The following is a 27,454-nucleotide window of genomic DNA, read 5'->3' as shown; positions in this document are numbered from 1 at the left end:
CTTCCTCGGGCAACGTGTTCCTGTATATTAGGAACAAATAAGCTTTGCACTGAATGAACATTTAAGGTTAAAAGAATTGGCCAACAAAGCATTAGAAAAATAACACGTTTCTAACTGAACTTTCTCAAGATGATACACGATATTATATATTCATCTTCATCAATGATAAAGAAGCACGTCTCATTCCACTAGAAAAGAAAAAAAAATCTTATGTTAAGTAACTTTTGCTAGAGAATACCTACAAAACATACAATATGCTTTGGTTTTACTGAAAAAGAAAGATCAGCTCTTTTGTCTGAAAGGGTACTTCTTACATCTAGAAGTTTCACCTAAATATCTGGAATGCCATGGATTTCTTCAGACATGGCATTTTAAGAGTAAGTTGGTATTACTCCCATATTATTTCATAAATCATAACTGTCAGGTGATTTATGTGACTGATGTTACAACATCTGCTTTGCTGCACAAAGAAAAGCCTTGGATTCTCCGAGACAGATTTGGTCAGCATTCCACATGCAGATCCTTGCTATAATGATAGGCAAAGCTTTCTAATAATGTTTCAATATCATGCCTCCAAGCATTTTAAGATCACCTCAACACTATAGCCATTAGTCTGGTAGAGAACTTAAATGCAAAGTCAGCTTGGTCATCCACTTCAAAGAATGCTGAAAGTTACACATTTCTGAATTAAAGCAGCTATCTCTCAGTCTTTGGTGGCACAATGAATCAAAACACCTTCCAGCAAAGTTATACTGATTTTACTGTAAGTAGGGGCTCATTTGAGCAAAACACATTCAAATAAAACCATATGCAAAATCAGACACACAAAAATATACCTTATTCTAATGAGATAGGACACATATGAACTCAATCTGCAATGGTCTGCACTAAGATCAGGTTTCATTGCTCTTCCCCAGAAGACAACATTTCCTATCATTTCTCCCCATAATGTTATTTATCTTTTTGTACAGTGCTGCTTTTCATGCTTAGCATTTGATGTAGCTCTAAGTAACAGCAGTACAGAAACACGTTTTGTTCCTATTTGAAAACACTCCATTCCTGTTCTTTATAAACTGGGCATTTAGAGGAGCTAAAATACTGGTATGTCAAAGCTGTCCACTAAGGGGAAAAGACAAAGTTCTCATGACAAAGTTATAAGTCATTCAAAATCAAAGATTTCACTCTAGGTGTATTTTTGTATTTGAAATACAACATTGATTTCTTTGTATGCAATTGTTCTGCAAATATTTTCATGAGTAACAGTTAACTTAAATCTTGGACAAAAGCATTCTCACAGAACATTGCAGATTAAGTAAAAAATCTATTTTTCCTTCCAGCAAAGTGGCTAGTGATTAGCTAACAAATAAATGCACACATTTTAGTTCTGTATATCCTTCCAGTGCTGCTGTCCATTAATTAGCCATTGATTTCAAAATGCCAATTTTCTTGATCGTGGTTTTATGTGCAGTATGATCAAACTCATTAAATTCCTTTTATTTTACATGAAAATGTGAATTCACATTTCTTTAAACAAACCAAACTGAAAGCAATATGTTGATTTTTTTCCTTCATTTTATGCTTAAAGATTTTCAGTTGTGTCTGCAGATACATAACTAGCCTAGTATCTAGGATGCAAGATGAACTTTATAAGCTCTTTTTCAATGCAGTAAAAAATACAGAGTTGTAAGCAAAATTAAATTTATTAAACAATATACAGTTGTAAGCAAAATTAACTTCCTTAGTAATGACAATATTTATGTTGTTTTTCCATACCCTACAAACAAAATGTACATAACACAGGGCAAGAAGCTGCTATCACCATTATAATGATGAGTAAACTGACCCTTATACAGTTGAACTTAGCGCATCTCCTGCACCCTTATCTACAGAGATGGAAAATAAGAAATTACTTAAGACAATATGGTAAAATTTCAACTCCTCATTTCATCTCCTAAATTTGAACCCTGGCAACACAAAGAAGAAACAACAGCAATCAAGTGCTGCAAGTTTTAAAGAAAAAATTCCCTTGATTTTGGAATGTTGGAAAGCTTCTGTACCTACTCCTTCACCTTCATAGATCAGGTGCTCGAAGAAAGTAGATTTATGTCCTCTCCCTAAAACTGAGCAATTTACTTCAGTGACAAAAAATAAATCTATTTAAAAAATCTAATATTAACTGCATATGACTACAGGTACATGAGTTAAAGTTTGTATTATGAATTTTACATTACAACATCTAATAATTCTAACAAACTGCTATCAAAATTGGAGTACTGTTTAAAGCATGTCTATTTAAAACCAAGAAATAATATTTCTTCATACACAGCTTATGTATCTCACAGTTCTATGGAGCATTTTGCTGTCTATTTAAATACTGGTTAGACCTCCCTGCACAATAATCCCATCTATTACCAAACACAATTTCTAATGCATATTTTGGTTTCATTAGCTCATTTTCTGCTTTAGTAAGGTAATTAAATGCATGACTACCTTTCAGTCCCTTGGTCATATTTCTATGTCTATCGTTAGTCATTTCTGTATTAATTTATTTTACTAGGAACTTGCAGAGAAAGATCTTGAACAGAGAAGAATACCAAAGCAACAGTAATACATATTCTAAAAGAAGCCACCAGAACATACCAAAGTGCAGTGCCAGGCAGTGTTCCACAATAAGTACTTCCTTGTGGAAAAAGGTGGTTGTAGGATTTCACTGCCTAGAGCTGTAAAATCCCAGGGTAACTCACATCTGCATCAGAGCCCTGGACAAGCCCACTGAAGAAATCAGGTAAGAGTCATATTATTAAATGGTAATGGGTCATGAATTTGCCTTACTGTGATGGTGTTTTGGTAGCTGAGGGTATGGAGCCACAGGGGTGGCTCCCAAGAGAAGCTGCTGGAACTCCCTGGGCTCCAATTCCAGCCCAGCCTCTGGCTGAAGCTGAAACCATCAGAGAAGGTGGATGTACTTCTGGAAGTAACGAATTCAAGAAGGCAAATGAAACTGCAAAAAAGCCCTGCAAGGCAGAGGAGAGGAGGAGGTGAGAGGGATACTGGAACAGACATCAAGGTCAGTGAGTAAGGAGGGAGAAGAGGTGCCTGAGCAGAGATTCCCTTGAAGGCTGTCCCCATGCAGCCCACAAAGAGGCATGGTGGAACAGCCCACCAAGGATCATGCAGTGATAGTTGTGGACCTGAAGCTATGGAGGACCATGGTGAGACAGATGTGGACCTGTAGCCATGGAGGACCCACATCAAGGGTGGGAGCTGACCAAGCCTGAAGCAGGCTGTGACTATGTGGTAAGTCCCTGCTAGAGCAGACTGTTCCTGAGTGACTCCACTTCCTGGAAGGGACTCATGTCAGAGGGACTGGCAAAGGACTCTCTCCCATGGGAGGGACCCTGCATTGCAGCAGAGGAAGGCTGCAATGAGTTCTCCTCCTGACTAGGAAGAAGAGACAAAACACCTTATGGTGAATGGACCCTAAACCCCCAATCCCTGTTCCCTGGTGTTGCTGAGGGGGGCAAGAGGAAGAGAAATATAGAGTGAAGAAATTTGGACCCAGGCAGAAGGGAGGAGTAGGTAGAAAGTGTTTAAGATCTGGTTTTGTTTTCTCTTTCTCCTGTTCTGATTTGACTGGTGATTAATTAAACTGATTTCTCACCGAGTCTGGTTTGCCTGTGACCATAACTGTGGTGGAAAACAGTTGCGAATGAGAGGATGCCTGGTTGTTACCAGCTGGGCCTACACTGTGACAATCACTTCTGTCACAAAATCTCTTTGGAAAGACCATGGACAACAAATAATAAAATAAAGCAGATTTCTTAAAGAGCAAGTCTTCCTCAGTGGTGTACCTTTTATTCAACTGTACTTTAATAAAGGTGAAAAATATGAATAAAACATAAATTACCTGCAAACAGAGCATTGGCGCTGTGGCTGGAGAGCAGTGAACATCACTACCACAGAGTAGTTACGAGGCGGAGCCTTCACAAACCTTCGGAATTTGTCTCCGTTCATGCGGATGACTGAGCGCCTTGAGCTCCATTCCATCAGCTGTTCCACCTTCTCAGCCAAAAGATTCTGTAATTGATGACAAGGATGAGGAATGTTGAAGCTTAAACTTCAGGCCCTTTGCACTTACATCCTATCCTGCCTTTTATCCTCAGAACTCCTGTGGACTTAAGGAGGAGACTGGGAACATTTCTATGTCATTTATAGCACAATTTAGTGTTCTATGTAGACAAGCAGATTTAAAGTATTTAAAAAATAATTTGGTGAGCTCTTAATCAGAAAGGATTCATAAAATTAAATCAAACAGGTTGCTGCCAAAGGCAAAAGTGCAGAAAAAGGCTGGCTGTCTAAATATAAGATAGCACTACAGCAATCCTTTAACTTTTCATTAAGAATAGGAAACTAGAAAATGGAGCATCATGTCATATTTATTCTATTTAGTAAAAGTCACAGCAGGATATTGTCATTCAAATATTAAGATGAATTAAAAGTGTAGCTACAAAGAAAAAAATAGTTACTATGCTCAGAAATTCCTTATAAATATGTATCACAACTGAATTTAAATTAGTGTAAGAGAGTAGTGCACTCTTAGAAATCCATTTAGTCACATTCCATAATGAGATCAATGTTTAGTTTATTTCAGGACTGAGATCCCCAAAATATTTTACCTGAACTATAAGCGTGTAAGAAAAAAAACTGCATATGTGTGCCTTTTAATTTGTGTGAAAGCATTCCATCACATGAATGGCTTAAAAGCCAGCTATTAGACATATTAGAAGACAGCCCTCAAGTTAAATATATTAATTTAAATATTCCTACAAAAATCTCTTTAGATTTTTTTTTTTATTATTAAGTAAGCCTGACAACTCATATGCTCAGGAGAGATATTTCAGTCTCTCTCCTAAGTTACCTAGTTTCAGTGAGGTTGAACTAGCCACACTGTAGGTGGATTGCCAGACCCCCAGCATTATCAGAATCAGTGCAACAGCCACCTGGTTTAAAGTCTTCAGTCCCCTGCTCAAGGACACTCTGAAGCTGCATGTATCAAATAAGAGATAAAATAGTGAGGACAACTGGAATATTACTACTTGCACAGAAGATGAGTGCTGAGAGAAGGTAGGAAGGAGAGAGAGAAGGGCAAGACAGAAACATAGACAAAGTGAAGAAGGGCCACCAAACAAAAGAGAAACTAAGAGGTCTCACAAAATAAATACGAGTCAGTAAAAGGGTATACAAATTTATGAAGGTCCCCTTGTGGAAGGGAAGAATAAATTAGTTTAACACAAAACATTGAAATGAGGATGCTCTAAGAAAAGAGAACATGATGACAGGCAAGAGAAGGATAAAACTAATACTGTGCAGGAACAACTGAGCAAGGAGACAAGATGGCTTTTCTAGGACTTATTAAAAAAACAGAATGAAATAGACAAATTAGCTCACCTAGTAACTTTTTGACAAATCAGCAAGGCTATAAATAAGAGTAGAGACAGATAAATGAGCAGAAGGAAGGACTGAACTACAAGGATAAAGCAAAATTACATGTTGCCTGTCAGATCTTCCATCTTAAGAATTAGCAGAAGATGCCCCTTGGAGCTCTTATAAGTTATAGCTGGTCATCAGAAGTTTTGAGTCCAAAAGAAGCTTTGGTCAGCATAAATCATGAAAGTTCTGAGACAAGCACATTTATTTGACCCTATAAAGCCTTTAAAAAATTCTTTGTTTTCACTCCTATTCTCAGAGTTTAGCTGCGATTTCTAATCACAAATGTGGAGAGATTACAACATTATGACTATCAACAAAGTAATTAATACTAAAATGTTTCTTCTCCTAAAACACATTTTTGCTGGTTTTTCTTCAAAAATGTATTTCATAAGTTCTTTTATTGAAAAGACTCATAAAGCAGATTACATAAAAATGAAGCCTATTCATTTGTAAATCTTCCTTGGATTAGCAGTGCCTGGATTAAATCTTTCTGTTAATTTCAAAAGATTCACTGGTTTAGCTTGAGACACTCCAGTTGGTAATACACAATAAAATATAAGAAGCTGAGAAGGATATGTGTATTTCCAAAAGCTTTAGCAACTGAAACAACAAGATAAATAAAGAGAACTAATAAAAAGACACAACCTTTAAATTACCACAGGAAGGATGTATAATACCCTACTTGATACAGAAAACTAAAGGCTTTTCAAAACAGGCCTTATTCAGTGAAAAGAAACAGAAAACCATAATGTACCATTAAAGAAAAATATGATATTGACAGAAAAAACAGGGGAGAAAAAAAATAATGAAACACAAGCTGTTATAACACAACACTGTTACATAATTTGTTTCTACAAAATAATCAGTGCTGCTAGAAAAGTCTCACTCAAAGATGTCCCATACAAAGTTGTACTTGGAAGTCTGTTACCAATAAACATTTGTCTTGAGTCTTTCAGATTCAGCCATGTATAATACCACAAGGCTCTCATGGACTTCTGTAAAATTCACCGTAATGTTCTCAACCAATTGTTATCTTTTGGTTTACATTTTCCAAATGCCTCAGGTTAAAAGCCAGTAAATAAACTAACTTAATATGTTTACTAAACTAAGTAATCAAGCTGGTACAATTCTGGAGCATAAGATTACCTGCTTCACTGGATTCTGAAGAAATCTACTTTTTCCAAAAAGAAAGTTATCATTTAATAGATTGAAGATAATAATGTATACTACGAAACTTTCTGCTATAGTCCAGATTTCTCTTGGGCAACTGACTACATTCAAATATGCTAGTACTTTCTATTTCATTTTATTCCAGAAAGTCTGCTTTTTCACAGTAATTGAGAGACCTTGAGACTGATAGTTCTAGAATTCACTTAAATCTGTGATATCTTCTGTATTTTACTGTTCTCATTTGTCACACTTTACAGAAAAAGGCTTGATACTGTTTTGCAATCTCATTTAATATGAAATAAAAAATAAATCTTGTATTAAGATATTAGTACTAAATTAAATGAAAAGTAGTAAATGCACATTTTAGCTATGCATTTTACTCTGAGGACATGTATTCAGGAATTATGGCACATTTCAACATTTCAGCTCCCTGCTTTAGCTTTGAAACAAGAAAACATTCACTTTTCAGACACTACACTCAGAAAACTGACCAGTCTGATAAAAAAGGGGGGGGAAATATTTTAAACAAGATCACAAGCTAGCACACTGGTCTTATGGATTTCATAATTCAGAATGTAGCTTTGATATTTTTGTGAGAAGATGATAGACTGTTGAATAAATGTGTAAGTATAAACTCTACATCCAGTCAAATAGTTTCTCTCGTGTTGAAAAGTGAAGAAAAGATTTACAGAAAACATTTATAAACAAAAGGCAGAATTTTCTCTATTATGGAAAATAATAACATTTTGTTGGTGCAAGCAAGTACAAGAGGGTCAAGAAATAACAACCCCCTGATAAAAGCATAGAGAACATTTAAATCAATGGGTGAAAAGACAGCCATGTATTATGTATTTATTTTAATCAGATGAGTCAGCAGACTAAAAGAACATGTATGATCTATGTGTGGAAACAACATGAATGCTAGTATCAGTAAAGCAAACAGAACTACAGTATTGCTTCCTGTTCCTACACTATTTTGTAACAAGTGAAAATATATGGCACAAAAGCATCTTTTTGAAAGTATATAACCCTTAGAAATAGAACTGAAAAAATCAGAATCTAGGAATTTTCTGATACAACAACTAACATAGTTGTTTACTAGGACAAAGATTGCCCCATAGAGAGATCATCTATGAATTTTTTTATTTTTTTTTCTGGAGCAGGGGCAGTCTGTGGCATTTTGGCCTCAATCCCATTAAGCAGATGCTGAGTCCCCACTGAAATAAGTTTCTAGGGACAGCAATTGTAAATAACTCTACTTTTGCCCCTGTGGTTAACAAAAGGTTTTTCCACTTGTAGTTGTCCAGATCACTGAAAAAAGAACAGAGCAAAAGGATAAAGTTCATCTATAATAGATCTCAGTTTCCAGTGATGAGATGAAACAGCTAAGCCACCTGTCAAAAGTGTAGGCAAACCTGTGACATGTTATGAAACCAAAGATGCTGGCAGTGCCAGCTTCTGGCATCTGCATCCTAAGCAATTCCCTATTAGGGATTGCTTCCCAGTGATCCCCTATATCTCCTCTCTGCTTCTTAACCCAACAGAGCTTGGCATCTACAAGTCCTCCCTTTCGTGCTGTGAGGCACAGATTAGCTACTCAAAACACAGCTTTATTTATTCACTCTCCCAAGAGGCAGGGACTACAAGACAAAGCATAAACAACAATAACAACCACCCTGCATACACACATTTTGTCTCACTTGACTGTTAATCTTCCTTGGCTAGATTTTCTAAAATTCTTTTGACCCAAATAAAACTGAATCTCTCAGGTGAAAAACAAACCCCCTCAAAAAAAAAAAAAAAAAAAAAACAAAACACAAACACTAAAAAACACCCAGATTTTCCTAAATGCTGCTGCTTTCTCTGTCCAATGGTAATTACTTCAGGAAAAATCTCATTTAAAACAAAAAACAAAAAAACAGGGTTGCATTAATAAAGGCTGTCAAGTATTTGATAAATTTCTCAATCTGATGTGTGTAGCTTAAATTCCAAATTATTTTAATAGTATTTCCAGTCTTTAGTTACATTAAGAATAACAGCATAGAGAAACTAACTATACTAATAAATGCATTTCAGCAGTATATTTTAAGAGGAGTTAATGCTTCTAAAAATGTGTTTGATAAGCATTCACAGATATGTCATTTCTGACTCCATTACCGTAAAGGCAGAAAGACAGCTATAACCTATTTAAAATTACAATCTCTTTTTTCCTCAGTTGTCCCCTGTTCACCTGATGCCTGCATACAAATGTTATTTACACTACCAATGTACCAGTATCCTTGAACATAAAATAATATCACTTTGAAACATTAACAAACAAAACTTGCATATACTAAGGTAATTTTACATACATACATTATTCCCTACACCAAAAAGGGGGAAGATAGATGACTACTACAGGCCTTCAATACAAGACCTCACATGGCTCATGGACTGGAAGGTCCTAAAGAAGAGTAATTTCTTAGGTCTGTCTAAATCTGCACTCTTCCTTCCAACACCTCCTAGGTTATTCTGGAGCCTGACAAAACATTAAGAGATATTTCGTTTTTATCAAAGTTTATTTCTCTTCAGAGTAAGACATGCAGCATCTGTGGTTTTAGCCAACTATTTATTCCCTATTTTGAACTTGTCTATAATCAGGAATAGAAACCACAGGTCATGTAAATGTAATTTCTTGAACTCACCACACAGGAACCCTAGGTCTAAAGGAGAATGCCTCGATTTAAGGATCTGGAAATTCCAGTTAGCAAAAAGAGCAAAAAGAATTTCTGCAGCAGAAAGTAGTAATGTTTACATCAAATTATGGAGGCACTGGAAGCCTGGTACAACCTGTTCTGCAAGTCATAAGGTAATAAACTAATACTTCTATTGAGAATGGCTGTGTCAGTACAGCAAATGTTTCCTTCCCTGTCTTCTTTGCAGCTTCCCATGATATTTCAAGAGGTGCTTTTTAATTAAAAAAAAAAAAAAAAAAAGAAAAAAAGCATGAGTTAATGTAAATATTGCTAACCACCAATATATACAGAAATCCATGAGGTTACTTTTTCCCTTTACAGATTATTTATTTATTTACAGAAATCCACTGCCTGAACATAATTGAGAAGCCATGTAAGCTGGCACAATATTACTGACTTGGTATTAAGCTCCACTGATTTCAAGTTGTTTAGCTGTGACTGAGAATTTGCTTTTTGGAATGAGACACTGGTTTTCATCTTTATGCAAAACAGCCTACATTTTGTGGTATAAGCCTAAAATGTCCTTTTAAGGCCGATTAGATAAATGAGCAGAGAACTAAAAGTACCAAGGCTTTTAATTTTAGCCTGTAAATTGCTCTACTAGAAATTTTTTTTTTTAAATTGGTTGATTTCCTATTACACAATGCTGTCATTTTCTGATCATTATATATGAAAGTAGCAACATTAATATTTTTTCCACTGTAGAAAACATAAGAAAGTACCTGCATACTGGTTGTGAAGTTCCAGTTCAGTGGAATTTTCTTTCCCTCAAATGACAATGTGGGAAAAGAAATCTGGGAGGTTCCCACCCAGGTGGAGCTAGCAGGCTGGTTAGGGGTTGGCCAACAAGGAGCAAAATTCCTAGGGCCTGAATTAGCCACAAGAGCAGTGAGAAACTCATTGTGTGTAAGGAACCATGAAGTGCTTCTTTATGGCCACCTACCACCGACCCGCTACCCGGCACGGGACCTTTGCCCCATCTGGAATCGGGTCATCATCCCCAAAAAGAAAGGTCAGAGATGTCACTGGTTGGTGGTGCCCTTCTCTTCCCTCTCTCCCTGCTCTCTCTCTGTGCCCCAGAACACAGCTGCCATACCTTCACCGGGTTATCTCACTTTGCCTGTATAATTTGCCAAGTAAAACTTTCTGCTTGCACCCAACCTTTCATGGTTGGACCTTGTTCTCACAGATCCAAATTTTAAGTTACATCAGAAGATCATCATACCAATGGTTTGCGAGGATGTATTTCACCCAGTTTTTTCTGATTTTAAAAAGATCCTTAATTTCCATGAAGTACAATCCAAAATTGTAATGTTCCCTCAAAACATACACCAACCTTTCTTTGTAATTAATGCTTTTCCAAATTTTACATCATTTGTCACAAATTTTATTTTTAATTAATATATCTATATATTTCATACATTTTAAATAATGTTTGTAAAGCCAGCAGTGTGAATTACAGAGCAGAATTCTAGTCCTGTAAACAAGCATGTAGTTTACTTCAGGAAAGACAATCCCTACTGTAGTGCATTAAATAAACACAAGTTAAATAGTTTATAGGGATTTAGTTTATAGGAGTTTATAGGAATAAACCTAGGTAAGATGCTTTGTACTAGTGTGAAATTTTGCCCTAATATTTTATTTGACTATTTTTTTACAAGCACAGAAGTAATTAAAAATATAACAAGAAATATAAAAAGGATGAATTATGAGTTAGGGAAAAGATGCTACAACAAAAGCATCAGCTAAACCTCAAAGTACATTTTGCTTAGGTCACCTTTACACTGAAAGGATATTAGTCTCAGGAGAGCATAATATAGGACAACCAGGATGATTCCAAGAGTACTTGTTATACAGACAGGCTAAAAAAGTTCCATTTATTCTCAGTTGAAAACACTTCAGGGTGACCTAGCAAAAATACTGCGAAAGTTCTTGGTTATAAAACAGGAAAAAATCCTTAACAAAATATTGAAATTATGAGAAAAAAAAAGGTAAAAACTAACACCATTCTGTATAGATATTTCAATTGAATAATCAAATCCTCAACATCCTAATCCTAAAAGACAGTATATTTTTTCAGTATTCAGAACCTTTAGAATCATAGGCACTAGATATGAACATGCCTTTTAAAGTACTGAATCTATGCTTTAATCTATGCTTTAATTTAATTCTGTGCAAAATTATTATTCCACAAATAAAGACTTTTCCTGAATCCAGCTCACAGCTGCATCTCACAGCTACAGATTATCAGGCTGTGTGATGTTAATATACTGACTCAGACTGCCATTTTCAAGTATTTCTCAATTTTAGTTAAGACTAAACTTAGCCTTTTTAACTAACTGCTGTTCATACTATTGCTCTGAATTACAGAAATTCTTCCACACACCCCTCAAGATTATTAAACTCAGCTTGCTGCAACACTCATCCCACAGCATTCAGCAGCCTGGCTGAATTTACAGTGGAAGATTATGAATTAACTACTGAGAAGCCATTCAAGAACTATTATTGTGTGCCTCTCCCTTTCTACAAAGCATATTCTCTTCACAGACCCAACCTCGATTTGTTCTTGTGATTGCTTAGGCAATTCTCTAGTAAAAACAAGGGCTAAATAATACAGAAAGATACAAGCCATTCCCCTCTTTCCCTCCCCCATCCCCAAATGTTATTTTTCTGTTGTTTTATAATGATAAAGAGTCCAAAATGTCTTTGAAAATACAAAAGTGAGGTCCCTCTTTCTTGAATTATATTCCTGTTTGACAACTCTCCAGCTCTACTTGTGAAGCTGAGTATTTCTCCACAGTGCTACATAACCAATGGTTTCCTGTCAACTTCACTGCAAATTATTTTGTACAGCAGAATCTCCTTAAGGTAATAGACCTACCTTAAAACACATAGTGTTACAAAGGAAGCCATAAGAACGCAGTAATGCAGGATCAGATTGCTTATATACTAAACAGTTTTGTACAGACCAGGGCATGTAGCTCATGTGCTCCATACAGAATGAGATGCTGCCCAGGGAGAAATGCAAATAACAAGTATAATCCTTAAAAAAAAAAAAAAAAAAAAAAAAAAAAAAAAAAACACCAACCAAATCCTAAAAAACTTCAGAATACTTTGTCCTGTAATAATTCCTGAATCTATAAGAGAAAGACTAGAAGAAAACAGAAGTCAACATTAACCTGGAATTTGCTGTTGCCTTAGGATGCAATACTGGCAATCAGAATACTGACTTCAAGTCTCAACATGAAGAAAACAGTCTGCATTTCTCACCTAATCTGGTTGTAGCTTCAGTTTACAACTCTAGAGCAAGAATCAAAGAATTTTTGATGTTGGATGATAGTCTAGAGGACATCTAGTCAAGCCCCTTGCTAAAGCAGGGCCACCTAGAGTCTGTGGCCCAGGACCACACTCACACATCTAAGTATTTCCAAGGAGGCATAATCCAAAACCTCTCTGGGAAACCCTTGCCAGTACTCATTCATCTTCACAGTGAAGAAGTGTTTCCTGAGGTTCAAATAGAACCTTCTAAGTTTCAGTTTGTGGCCACTGCCTCTGGTCCTGTCTCTGGGCATGAAAGAATAGGGTCTGGCTCTGTCTTCTTTACATTTTACCCTTTAGGTATTTATTTACAATGGCAATATCCCTCCTGAGTCTTCACTTCTCTAGGGCAAACAGTCCCTGTTCTCTCAGCCATACCTCAGAAGATCTGCAATTTCAGAATGTTAGAGGGAAAGATGATATGTGACAGATGTGTGTGACAAGATATCATTTACTGAACAGCAGTTCTACCCTGTTTTCTGTTCTTCGTGAGCATAAAGCACGTAAAATCCAGAGGAAAGGGGACTTGAGCAAGCATAGATACCAACAAAATCACTCTTTTGTTAAAGGTGAATGCTGAGGATATGAGTTGCCTGCTTCACAATAAAGTAATTTAGAATTCTACATTACTGGAAAGACGTTTCATTTGGAACCATATATACACAGAACCTTCCTCCGTCACCCCTTAACTGCACAATATTCTGCAGCAGGACTTTATGGTAAACCATAGCACACATTGCAATTGCTATTTTTTACAACAGCAAAGAGGTCTAAGCTAGAATAGTCATACCTTCCTATTGGAAGGAAAATCCATGAAAACTTAAGTGGCAACTGACCAAAAAGCACAGAACAGGTCTGATCTATTAACATTTAACATTACAAATGCATTTACAAAGATGACCTGTAAGGCAAGTTAACTAACTCATCAAAGTGCAAGTAAGAAAAAAAAAATATCTGATAAGCTTACTGTACTTTAGGGAGCAGGAAAAGAGTGAAAGGGTGATACTTTTGATAGATTGCTATTGAGTAGAACATTACAGAAGCTTAAAAACAATTACAAGATCTGATAAATAAACACAAAGCTCAACAATGTTAAGAGACAGATCTGGAAGAATGTTCAACGTGCAAGACCAAACAATAAATCACATCATTACAAGGAAAAACGCCATTTAGGAACATTCACATTGGTCAATTAGGGAGACTTTAATTGTTGAATCTTCTCAAAGACTTGAAGAGGTGTGAGACTAGAAGTGGATACCATTTATCAGTTCATTCCAATTTCAGACTGGCATAATTTATACTCCATGTTCAAGGAAGTCAGGGTTTCATACTTCATGAACAAGAAAATAAATAAATAAATAAATACCTTTTCTAAAGAAATATACCATTCTGTGTGACACAATTTCCTTTCTCCTTTTTAGAGGCGGAAATGGAAAGATCAAGGGAGAGAAAGATCAATATCAGCATTATGCATATGCACACTCCTAAATAAAATTCTGAACTTACACAGTTATTTTTTCCTCCCCTTCTACTTCAATATTTAGGAAAAAAAAAAAAAAAGAATTAAGGAAAACAATCCCATTCTGATAAGCCTAGAGATGAAAAGTAAAGTAATAGGAATTAAATTCATATTTAAGAAATCCACTGCAGAAACTTCAACTCCTCCCCACACATTTTCAGTGAAATAATACATCAGTGACTGCAGGGAGGAGAAAGCATCACCAGAAATTAGATGTAATTACTGTCCTAATCCCTACAGACACAAAGACTGAGAATACACTTTATCTCCATTTGACAGAAACCTATCCTTTTACAAGAACACCACATGATTTGCTACAAACTTTTAGGTCTTATTCACATTTAAAAGTAAGTACATGAGGCATTACTTTCCAATTTACTTTCCTGGTACATAAATACTTATCTCCAACCTCAAGAATGTAGTTCAACTGAATTTACTTTGTTAAACAATATTACTCAAATAAGGAGAAAATTATAAATATGTAAAATCATAAATGCATATGAGACAATAAAAACAAAAATTAAAAATAGCATACTTATTCTGCACTATAGAACAGAATCATAGAATGGCCAGGGTTAGAAGAAGCCCTGTATATCATCTAATTCCAAACACCTCCCACTATACCAGGTTGTTCCAGGCTCCATCCATCCTGGCCTTGAACACTTCCAGCAAGGGAGCAGCCACAACTTCCTTGAGCAACCTGTGCCAGTGTCTCCCCACCCCCACAGGAAAGAATTTTTTCCTAATGTTTAACCTAAATCTCCCCTCTTCAAGTTTTAAAACATTTCCCCTTGTCCTCTCCCTACACCATGTAAAAAGCCCTACCCCAGCTTTCTTGGAGGCCCTCTTGAGATATTGGAAGGTTGCTATAAGGTCACATTGGAGCCTCCTCTTCTCCAGGCTGAACAACCCCAACTTCTTTAGTCTGACTTCCCAGGGGAGGTGCTTCAGCCCTCTGATCATTTTAGTGGCTCTCCCCTGGACACATTCCAGGAACTCTTTGTCCTTCTTATGTTGGGGACTCCAGAACTGGACACAATACTCCTGGTGATGTGCTTAGTGAGGTGCTGTTTCAATGGGAAAATACTAATAAATTTCATCCAGAGGGATTTGTTTTTACGCTTTAAATGAGTGAACAGACGCTGACAGATAATAAAGAGTAGGAAGTTGGTAAAAAAAAATATTGCTGACACACAAAGTGAGTAAAGTAAAATATCCTCTGTACCTTTTGTTTATAGTCTATAGCTGCAGAAGTAAATGTTATGTCATTTGCCACACAAACTGAAGGAGCTGAGCTAGAATACAAACAGAAGACAGATGTGGTAAGTAAAACACTGTAATTTTTGCAAGTTTTCAAAGCAGGAGTTACTTCAATATTCATTAACTGCAAAGACCCTTTATTTTATCCCTAAAGCCCTAATTATTGTGAACCCACACTGTCATCTACATTTTTTGGAAAGAATGAATCCTCTCCCTTTTTAGGAAACTTAATTAAATCTTTAATAAGCCAGTATAAATGTAAAGGCTGTGGAACACAAAATATCACCTTATGCATATTTATTAAATGTCAGCAAACCCTAAAGCATTTCTCCCCAGATTAATGGTATGGAAAAAATTTATTTCAGTTTACCTGCCAATTTCTTTTCTTGAAATAATTCCATCTGTTAGTTCTCATGACAGGGACTTTACTATAAAATACTGTCTGGATATGGTCCCCAGAACTTTGTATCATCCCTACAGACTAAGCCACAGATTATCACTTCTTCAGGTAATTGATTAAAATAATGCTGTTCTAATCATTGTGTGAAATTAAGCATGAAATCTACTCACCCTCAGCAAGTGGACGGCCTTGTTTACATATTCTTGCTCTAACACCAGCATGTAAAGTACCCTGAGATCACCGAGGAAGTTACCAATGACATTCAAGTGGTGTTACTGCCATATGAATAGGAGATCTCATCTATGGTGACTATGTAAGGGCAGTTTCTAAAACTATTTAATCCAATACATTTATTTCTGCTAATTCATTAGACCTCTTTTGACAAAGAGGGTAAAACTAGCTATGACAGATCACTGAGCTGAATACTGATGGATGCTTATATGTAAGTACCTGTCTTAACAGCAATTGTTCCTTTCATATAATACTAAAATATTCAAGTCATCCAAAGGACAGAGGAGGAAGGAGGATCAGAGAGGACAAAACAGTGCTGAAATGCTCTATAGAACTGAAAAACTGCACTGGTTTTGGAGAAACTGCATTAACATTAAATTAGAAAAAAACAAACAAAGCCCGTAATTCCAACACTAAGGCTTGTGATGAAAACTCTAAATTAATTGATTGATTAGACATCAGCATACTGTTGACTTCCTCAGGTTGTGGAAAATTCAGCAGCTATGAAAGCATGACTTGCATTATTCGTTTGGTCTGACTTTGACCATTCTACAAATGGCATTTAGAATGGTAGCACTTAATTTCAGTGCTGAATACTCTGACAAACCCATTCTGCTAATATTCTAACAAATTTATCCACACAACTTTTTCAAATACCAAAACCCTAATGATCAACAAGAGAGCAGTATACTTAGCATGCCACTCCGTGGTACAGTTTTGCTTTGTTGAAACAAGTATGTGGCATACAAAAAGATGACACAGCACACCAAATGAGCTGCAAAACAAAACTCAGTTACAGAAATTGTGTTGGTTATAGGTAGCTTTCATAGTTCAAAAGTCAAAAAAGAAGTGTTACAACTGCTAAATCTAAACAACAGAAACCACAAAATATATCCCTAAGTAAACTAACCAGAAGTTTTATATCTTGCAATACAAAATACACACCTAATATCTTGCCTCACTTTGCCTAAGCTTTAGCTGTCAAACCGAATATAAAATTTTCTGATAGATGAGACACAACTTTTTTAACAGATATTTCTTCATATAAGTAGTTTTAGATTGTGATCAAAGACATTCTTGATCATGTTTCAGTTTAGACAAGGACTGAATACAAGTCTTTCCCTTCCAGGCAGGTTACAAGTATTTGTTGTAATCCTTTCCTAAATACTTCATTATTTGTCAAGCAAATATCAGATATCTGATATCAGAACTGAATATCCTGCCAATGGTTCCATCGATGCCCAGTACTATGTGTTTATGCAACAGTGTCTGCAACTAATTATAACAGTGTCTGCACCTCAATTGTTTATTCAGAAATGACACTTGCCACCCCCACAACAGCTTACACGTGACACACTCAAATGGCAGTCATTATTCCTGCCCCCCACTTTCCTTACAGTATTCCAGGACCATCCTGTAACCATGACCTTCATACTTTGGTCCCAGTCACAGAGCAGGCAAGTTCAACACAGAACAGGAGAATCACAGAATTGTTCCAGCTCTGGTTGGAAGAGACCATTAAGATCATGAGTCGAACCATTAATCTAATTCAACTGAGTCCAGTGCTAAACATACTCCTAAGCACCATATCTACATGTCTTTTAAGCACTTCCAGGGATGGTGATTCAACCACCTTCCTGGGCAGCCTGTTCCAGTGTTTAACTTTTTAAGTGAAGAAGTTTCCTAATATCCAATCTAAACCTCTCCTAGTGCAACTTCAGGCCACTTCCTCTTGTCCTGTTGCTTTTTCTATGGAAGCGCAGTCCAACCCCCACCTTGCTGGAAGCTCCTTTCAGGTAGTTGGAGAGAGTAATAAGGTCTCCCCCTCAGCCTCCTTTTCTACAGACTAAATCCCGGTTCCCTCAGCAGCTCCTCATAAGACTTGCTCTCCAGACACTTCTTTGCCAGCTTCACTGCCCTTCTCTGCACGTGCTCCAGAACCTCTTGTAGCGGGATGCCAAAACTGAACACAGCATTCAAGGGGCAGCCTCACCAGGGCTGAGTCCAGGGGGACAACACTACCCCAGTCCTGCTGGCCACACTATTTCTGATACAAGCCAGGATGCTGTTTGCCTTCTCAGCCACCTGGGCACACACATACTGCTGGCTCATTTTCAGCTGGCTGTTGATAAACACCCCCATGTCATGGTCCTCTGGGCAGCCTTCTGGCCACTCTTCCCCACGCCTGGAGCTTTCCCTGGGGTTGTTGTGACCCAGGTACAGGACCATACACTTGGCCTTGTTGAAACTCACACAGCTGACCTTGGCCCATTGATCCAGCCTGTCCAGATCCCTCTGTAGAGCCTTTCTAGAAAAACTTTTAGAACTATTGCCCCATTAGTTTTTCATCACATGAAATAACCCATGTCATGTATACACCTGACTGTCTCACTCTAAATGTCTGGCAAAAGATGACCAATATATCAAACTAAAAAAAGAGTTGTAGAATCATTTCATTCAAAACAGACATGTGAAATCAGCATTTCTTATTCTTAGCTACTTGAAAAACTAATGACTTGAGAAGCCTACCACTCACCACAGCACCATCCCTCCTATCAAGATGTAATGTAGATTAAATTACAATGCTTTTGAAAAATCTTATGTTCTAAATACTTATTGCTTCCACAATTTCAAACTCAAGAGCTGTGAACTTTCAGTTAAATCTTCTCACGTGTTCTCTGCCTCAAAGTCAGCAGCTTTCCTCAAGAGGTGAAAGATGATTTTGTATGTGTTTTTTTTTCTATTCTCAGCTTTCACCTTCAATAAAAATACAACATAGAGGGCTAATTCAAAATAATGACAGCTAGTTATGAAAATTAAACAGGTTCAGAGTTAAATTATATTTTAGGAACTAGGACAAGATTCTTCCACTTAAAACATAATAATATTTTGTGTTGTTAAGGTAAACTAGTGCTATATGATCATGGGGTAAGTTAATTTTTTTCAAGAAAAACTGCTAATGTACTTTAAATGTGGTCGGGTTTAACACTGAGTTGATCTTCATCAAAAGTTCATTCCCCATTCGAAGGATTACCAGTGAAAGCCACTATCTCGTGCCCTCACACAGGCTATCCTAAACACTAAAATTAACTGTTCCCTGAATTTCTTTAAAACTTAGATATTTTGGCACGCAATAAATACAGGCAAAACAAAGACTATCTTATCATCTTGCCTCTTGTTCAAGGAAATGTTGTGGGATTTTTTCTTTTCTATAAAGCTTTGGAACAGATGGCAGGCGATTACTTGTGCGTGACAACGGTCATCTCTTTACCAATTGATAATATTAACATTTTTTCACTCCATATATTTAAATCACTCCTATCAGGCACTTTGTTGCAGTTCATTCATGGTTACCTAACAAAGTACACAGTTGTGTACTTGACAGCTTTTGGGAAAAAAACACAGAACAGTGAAATTTCTCCAAAATTGTTTTTCCTGGAAATTTAGTCCAGGTACATCAACGAATTTAAACATTTGTTTACATTTCAGACCTTTCAGACCTAGAATGACTATGTACAACCAGGAATCCCAGGTACGCTCACCAAACATACACTGTTGTACATACACCAATGCACTGTTGATACACATCTATTGCATATATATTCAGTGCAGAATTTCTAATTACTAACTGTATTGTAATACTCCATCTAAAAAGTACACTTTTACATAGTTATAAAAATGTGACATGAAAATGGCCTCTTTTCAGTTTACAAGCAAGTGAAATTTCCAACCAACTGTTGGAATACTTACGTTCTGCTGGTTACAAACTGTAGTGTTCTACACAGACATACACTTCATGGGAGTGCATATTATTAAATATTATATCCTGTTTCCATATATTATTATTTCTGATTATTTTTCCCCCATAACCATGGTAAACCAAGACAATCTTATAAGCCTTTAAAAAGATTCATAAGAGCCATGTAAGCAGAAATGGTCAATTCAGACTCAAATAAAATAAATATATGTTTGGTATTAAGGTATTTAAAGAGCAATGTTTCAGTTTTGCAGCTTTCAATCTGTTTCAAAACAAGAGGGAAGTGCCAAATTCAAAGGCCAAATTACTACATATTTATTTCCAGTTCAGTCTTTCTTACTTACTCTCAGTCCCAGAAAGCTGGAAGACTGTCAGTGGTCTAAGAGTATCCTCAATAAAAGGTTCAAATATCAATCTAATTATCCTGAAATAAATATGCTACTCAGCAAGAAAATGGGCTTTTTTGCATCTTCAGTAGAGAGGTCAATAGTTTGGTAGAGTCTTGGTCCAGTGTATAGCGGAAAAAGGAGAGCCTTACCCTTAACAATGATGGCCCTCTGTAAAGAGTACATTTTCTGTGCAGAATGTGTTTCCATGCAACACTGCTTAAAATGTGAAAGCAAGTATTCCAGAGATGTTAATAAACCTCCCAGACCAAAGTTAGTAAAGTCATCATTAAAATCAAATGTGTGCATGGTAAAACATAAGTTTGAGTCCAGACTGATTTGGCAGCTTCACTTCATTCAGTACTCAAGGCTGAGAGAAAAACAAACAAACAAGCAAGCAAACAAACAAAACCAAAAAAACACACAAAAAAACCCCCAAACAACTACCTGCTACCTGCCAGAACAGTTTGCTGTAAAATAAAATTAAAAAAAAAAAAAAAAAAAATCACTCTGGAGCAAGGTAGCTTAGGATTTTTTGAACTCTAGTCAGTAAATTCAGAGCTATGTCTAATGGACAATCATATCCTAGGAGGTAAAAAAAAAACTCACTCTTTTTTGACACCAAAGTACCTGGCAAAATACTCCTGACAAAGACTAGGAAAATTAAAGGGCATGAGCCATAAGGCTTGCCTGAACTTCTCAGCCAAGGCTGTAAGATTTGAAATTCAGTTTCTTCGTGTTGGCATCTGAAAGAATGCTGAATGAACATAAAACCTAATCAAATTATTTCAAGCATGGTTTTACCAATAATCTTGATGAAGAACACACTCCTGCATCAGAAGGCACATAACAGCAGAATTTAGATCTGATGAGATATTCTCAGCCTGAGGCCAGGTCAGTCTTCTCCAGATACAGTTTTAAATATAGTTCTAGACTCCTTAATAGCCTCATTCTATAAAGCATAGAGAGCAAGATACAAAATCTAAGATTGCTGAATTAATCATATACAAGCATTCCTCAGAGAAATACCCATAAGCAGAAAACATTAGACACAAGAAAACCTTTGAGCTGAAAACAGTCAAAGAGTGGGAGATTATGGGTTAGTGAGGGGGTGATGCTTTCCTTCCCTAGGCATCCATTTGCAGATGCTGTTTGAGGAAGGAGGAAAAAAAAAAAAAAAAAAAAATAAAAAAGACCTGGAAGACATAGACTCAGCCTAAGCCATTCTTAATCATTTTATATTGAAATGCTATCTAATTTGATGTTATAAAATATTCAGAGCACACAGCAGTTTTTCACCACTGCTCAGGAAGCAAGGAAAAAAAAGATTGTCTCTGATTATCACAATACAGCACAGAGTTTTCTGTTCTGGAGAGAGATATCATCTGAACCCTTTTCACTGAACAGAACACAGCAACGGGACAAAAATCACTTCCATGATGCTATCAATAGATGGATAACACAAGAGGCAACGATTAGAGCTTAATGAATGAGAATCATCCCTTTTATAGATTAGTGTAGAGTGTGATCATGATCAGAACCTTGTGCATATCAGGTAACTGCAATGAGGACTGGAGAGGGAATAATAAAAGCATCTAACAGAGATCACATTCATTTTGACAGCATTTCACACCATGTTGTCCCAATTCCTTTTCTTCTTGAACTGTAGGAAAGGACAAAGTTTATAGTTGATTCACACAGCTTGTTTCAATTTTTTAGGAAAGGAATACAACTGCAAAACCAATGAGTCGCAGTGAAGACCTTCAAGCCCAAACCACAAAACCTAACATATGTCAAAGACAAAAGGGGTCACAGAGAAAAAGAATTGTGATAAATCTCTGAGAACTTCTTCACTGATGTTATTATTAGCAAATCCAGGTCCAACAGAATTAATAAAGCATTTTATCATTCAGATTAACAATCTGTGTCAAGTACTTCTAAAACTTAAGTCTACAACTGCATTCTACAGTTAAAAATAGTTATAATGATACCTGAAGGATTTATCGTTGCTCTTACTTTGAAGTGTTTAGAAACACCAGGAAAGCACATGGCACTTCAGTATATGCTAACAATCAGATTAGTATTCTTAGGAATTTTCACAGAGACAATCTGAATCACATCAGATAGCAAGTGGAAACCAGATGGAGTATTTCTTGCTGCAGAGTAAAATACAAACTAGCTTTTTAAGATTATAATTTGACCAAAGACTATAAGGAAAAATACCTAGTTAATCACAAAAATGTGACACTAAGTACAATGTCAAAAGAATACACAAAGGAAAAACATCATATGAATAAAAAAACAGTGCTATTGGAAGCTACAACATAAAGAAACAGAAGAGAACAACATCACACTCTAATGCGAAGGGGAATAAAACATAATACAAGAAGTGAATGGTGGTAATCTGAGATTTAACTTTGAACATATGTAGAGAACAATTTTTCGCAGAAAATTACACACGTAATTTTACCCAGGGCAGCAACAAGCATTTCAGGATGGAATTTGCAGAGTTGAACAACAAAAGAAAAAACAGGGGAAAAAAAGACAATGGCAAACTGTACTAGAAAAGTTCAAAGTTATTCTAGAAATTTCAAAAAATTGTAAAAACTCTCTAAGAGGAAAAAATGATGTTTTAAGACACTGACCTACTATTAGGCTTCTTTATTTATAAACAAGTATCTAAGGATAACATCGATACAAAACTGCTTCCCATGAGAATTACACAGAAAAGGATAAAAGAACAAAACATAGCAAATAAAACCAGTCTGAGTAAAGAAAAGATTAATACTTGGCTGAACTGAAGTAATTTAAAGCCAGTTCAACAAGCACTAACTACTATGCAATACCTGCATTCCCTACCATAAATTTAGGAAAGAAATTTGTTCTCAATACATATGGGATTCTAAAGGAAAAGTGGCAGGTTGTGACAACTATCAGATAGATGAAGAAGAGGATTTGCTGAGATGGCAAATTGATTATAAGATCTAAATATTATGTAGAGGATAAAGTAACCTGAAAGTGGAAATGCCAATCTGTATTACAGAAACATAGCTAAGGTGCACTCATTACATACCTCCAGTTCCACTTAAAATAAATTACTTCAGTTATCACAGAAACCTACTAATGGGACAAGTCCTTAATTTGTTTATTGAGAATGAGCATCCAGTGATAGAGAGACTATTCAAGGACACCTAAGAGGTAACAAAATCAAATAATAATAAAAAAAAAAAACAAAAGCCCACACCCATCTTATTCAGACTTCAATAGGGACCCTCACTAGAATGTGTGCTTTTTTGCTGTCTATTTGTACAGTGCAGTACACCTTCTCCCCCTGTCAAACCTGTAGTTTCAGGTGGGTAACTGTTATGCCATATCTCTCTGGAAGATACAAAGACTGAGCAGTATTTACTGAGCAATATTCTCAGTGGTCTCAATTTCCACTTTTTAAAAAATTAAAAAAGAAAACTCTTAGTAAACAACTCACCCTTTTTGAAGAATTAACCTAAGATAAACTGGTTAAGACACCAAAACATTCATGCAGTTTTAATGGGAGAAAAACATGACTAGAGAGCCCAAAGTAAGGAAAGAACAGAGATGCACTCTGAATGCAAAAGTCAACCTGAAGTATGAGGGACAGATGGTAACTGGTTTATTTCCATTTCATCTCTACCTTATAAAAGATTTTTTTGTGTGTGAAAAATGCAAAGTATAATGCAGGTAAGGCAATTAAGATGCCCCTCCAACAATATTTTTGGGACAGGTCTGTAATAGTTGCATTCCCCAAAATATACAACAGTGAAGAGCAGAAACTCTCTAAGCTAACACAGCTTACAGGTCAGAATGAGTTTTTGTTATTGCTGATGACTGTTATGACTACCTTATGACTTCTGGAGGCACACCATATGCAGCAGTTATTTGTACTGATATAAGACTTGACATCTATCACAAACTTGAAAATAATGGAAACATGGAAAAATACAGGCAACAGGAAATTAGAAGAGAGCACAGGAACCTTTCTGCTCATCTTATTTATACTCATAAGAACCTGTGTAAACATAACATCCTCCTGTGACTATAAAGACACAACAAAATACTGCTTTTCATTTAAATAAAAATTCAGTACTGCAGTACAGTAATATTTCTAACTGAAGAAGAAATTCATAAAGATCTACAACTTTAGGGGAGTTAAAGAGAGAAGTTATACCTGGCATTATATCAAGCTTTTGAAAAAGGCTGGGACTCAATTATTATAATATCAGTATTCCATACTATGAATTATATTAAGACTAGTATTAACCTTTGAATGAGAAATGAAGTAGAATTAAAATCAAGAAATTGGAAAATATGATGCCTCTGACTAAACCGAGATGAGTTTGACTGTTACTGTATCTTTAAGTTCTGTCATACCACTCCCCGATATCTGGAAACCAGCAGTTGCTGGTCTAAAAGCCTGCCTTTATACTAGGACCAGCATGGCATCCTTTCCATCATACTGGTATGTGAAAAAGGGAAAAACGTGTCTTATTTTGACAACAGACATTTACACATATGGAACAGATGCCATTTTGGTCATCACTTAAATTCACACTTAAATGACCAACCCTTAAAACTTTTTGCTATTCAGACAGTTCTAATCTTGAGATCTTTCGTATACTCTAAATCCATAAATTGTGTCGACTAACCAATTAAATGTCAAAAAAATCATGTGATGAAAACAAAACATCCATGTTATTTTATGTTGCCTTGCTTGAATGCTACACCAGCAAATCATAATTCTAACTTTGCAACTGCAAAGACTTGAATGTCTTGACTTCAGTATGGATGCCCTGGATGAAAGCTTCAATATGTTAGATGCTATTGAGCAACACAAGTTGTAACTCAATACTTCACTTCTACACAGCCCAGCCTCCAGAGGAAATGAAACATTTCTCTTCAGTTACTTTCCCCCCACCCCCTCTTTCTTTGACATTAACAAAAAACTATCAATAAGAACTGGAGATTCTATTCCTAGCTCTTAGAAATATTGATAGTTTAAAAAGGAGTAGCAAATTAGTTTGGACACTTTGAAAGACAGGATAAAACACAGAGGGCATGGTCTTAAGCTCTGCCAGGGAAGGTTTAGGTTGGATATTAGGAAGAAATTCTTGACAGAGAGGGTGATCAGGCACTGGAATGGGCTTCCGAGGGAGGTGGTGGATTCTCCATCCCTGGAGGTTTTTAAAAAGCAGCTGGATGTGGCACTCAGTGCCATGATCTAATAAACGCAGTGGTTTTAAGAGTTGGACTTGATGATCTCAGAGGTCCTTTCCAATCTGGCTGATTCTGTGATTCTGTAAGATTTGGACAATCAGTCCTATATCAGCATTTTAATTATTTTTTAACTTGGAAAATATTCTGCTTACACTGCACATAAACCATGTTGTGAAACAAAGTGAACACTACAGCTACAGTTAGGTGGAAACAAAAGTAAGCATCCTTGCATCAATAAATTTTTAATACAGTGTGAAAGTTTCTGATATTGTATTATATTACATTCTGCACATTATTTTTTCCACTTCAAGCAGATGAGTGGGAAAAACATAATACTTGTTAAAACTGAACTCCAACAAAAACACAACCATGATGTAAGCAAGATCTGACTCAAAAAATTGTTTAATAACTCTGTTACTCCAGTTTTAAGTACATTAAATGTACCCATACAAAAGATGATATCAGAAGACAGGTGGGCAAATGCACTTTGGCATGCTTCAATGTATTCAGTGAAAAGTGTGGAGTGGCCTTAGGGAAAAAAGCTTGAGATGTGATGGTCTTCCCTAGCATCTGCTTACAGTGACTCCATACCCAATCAAGAGCTGCAAGAATAATAGGAGAAAGGTAATAATAAAAATGCCCTTTAAAAAACTGTTTTCAAAGAGGCCTTTCTGAAAAGGGCTGTAACCCTTTTACAGAGCTTGTATTTTCTCCTATGTTTTTTGATGAATATTAGATATATTAATTACACTCAGGTCCTTGTTTCAGTAATGTGAAGCCTACATTCTTCCCTTTTTAGAGAAGGAAAGAGAACAGAAAACTTCTCATTCATCCTTTTTTATTAAAAGAATTGCAGACTATTACTAAATTAATCTTCACACTACTAGCAGGTCGGTGGCTCCTGGAAAACAGGTTTAGAGAAATTTGGAATATACTTCAATTTATTAGTTCACATACACTTTTCTCCACAACCTGAGTGGTATACAGAAGTGATAACAAAAATCACTTATTCTTTGGACTGCTCTTTTTAAGTACCTTGGAGCAACTGTTATTATATGTAAGGCTATGCATTCATTCACAAAGCAGCCAAATACCAAATTCTTGTTCCTACATTTCCTTAAAGAGTAATTTTTAACATGACACAACAGGAAAATCATTATGAAAAAAAAAAACTTTTGGAAAAAAACCAAAAGACTGCAGACCTTCAGGTTTTTCTTTTCAAATACGTAACTACTACAAAAAAAAAAACACAGTTCTTCAAAATACGTAAGGGGAAGTTGGTTTTGTTTGATCATGTGCACCCCTGTGTATTTGATGGACTTTTATTCTACCTTTAATTTTCTGTGCTTTAATGAAACTTCATAATATGCAGAATAAAATTTTATACATCCTTTTGATTACTGATTTAACAGGGCTTTTACAGATTGACAAAAACTATCATGAGCACTGAACAGCGTTTTTTTGCACACTTAAATTAACCAAATTTGACAGTTATTGCACACTGTCAAGAAAGGCATAAAAATATCGGTATTGCTAGCATTAGAGAGCTGAGCTGGCCAAAAGGAGGGCTTTTTAAGTAGTTTTGTTTTCTAGGTTTTGTTTTGTTTTGTTTTGTTGTTGTTTGTTTTTTTTTTCTTTTTAAACTGAAAGCTTTTAAGGCTTCTGAATTTATAGAAGCAGAGCACACACAAAGAAAGACACTTTTAAAAAGAATTAAAGGAACTTGCACTGCGATGCTCAAAATCAAAACATACACAAAATTATTTGCTTAACATCTTTTTTTTTTTTTGGCTGTGAAGAGGAAAAAAAACAACCAAAGGGAGGTACCAGCCCTTCCATTTTATAAAATGGACAAAAGAAATTGGGCAGAGTTACACAGACAAGCAGTTACACATCTAACTGAATTCAAATACCTCAAGTCTCCAGGTGATGCTTTAT

General features: G+C 36.0%; 1 protein-coding gene across 1 annotated transcript in view; it reads right to left on the bottom strand.

Annotated features, from left to right (window-relative positions):
• The window catches only part of TUSC3 (tumor suppressor candidate 3), a 115,644-nt gene that overhangs the window by 72,048 nt on the left and 16,142 nt on the right, over positions 1 to 27,454 (bottom strand). Inside the window, exon 2 of the mRNA XM_030449737.1 lies at positions 3,908 to 4,077. Within this exon, the coding sequence (XP_030305597.1) occupies positions 3,908 to 4,077 (170 nt within the window). The remainder of the gene's footprint in view (positions 1 to 3,907; positions 4,078 to 27,454) is intronic.

Source organism: Calypte anna, chromosome 4A, assembly GCF_003957555.1.
Source record: "Calypte anna isolate BGI_N300 chromosome 4A, bCalAnn1_v1.p, whole genome shotgun sequence".
Taxonomy (NCBI): domain Eukaryota; kingdom Metazoa; phylum Chordata; class Aves; order Apodiformes; family Trochilidae; genus Calypte; species Calypte anna.
Note: the sequence above shows the minus strand (reverse complement) of the source record. Positions and strands in the feature narration are given on the sequence as shown.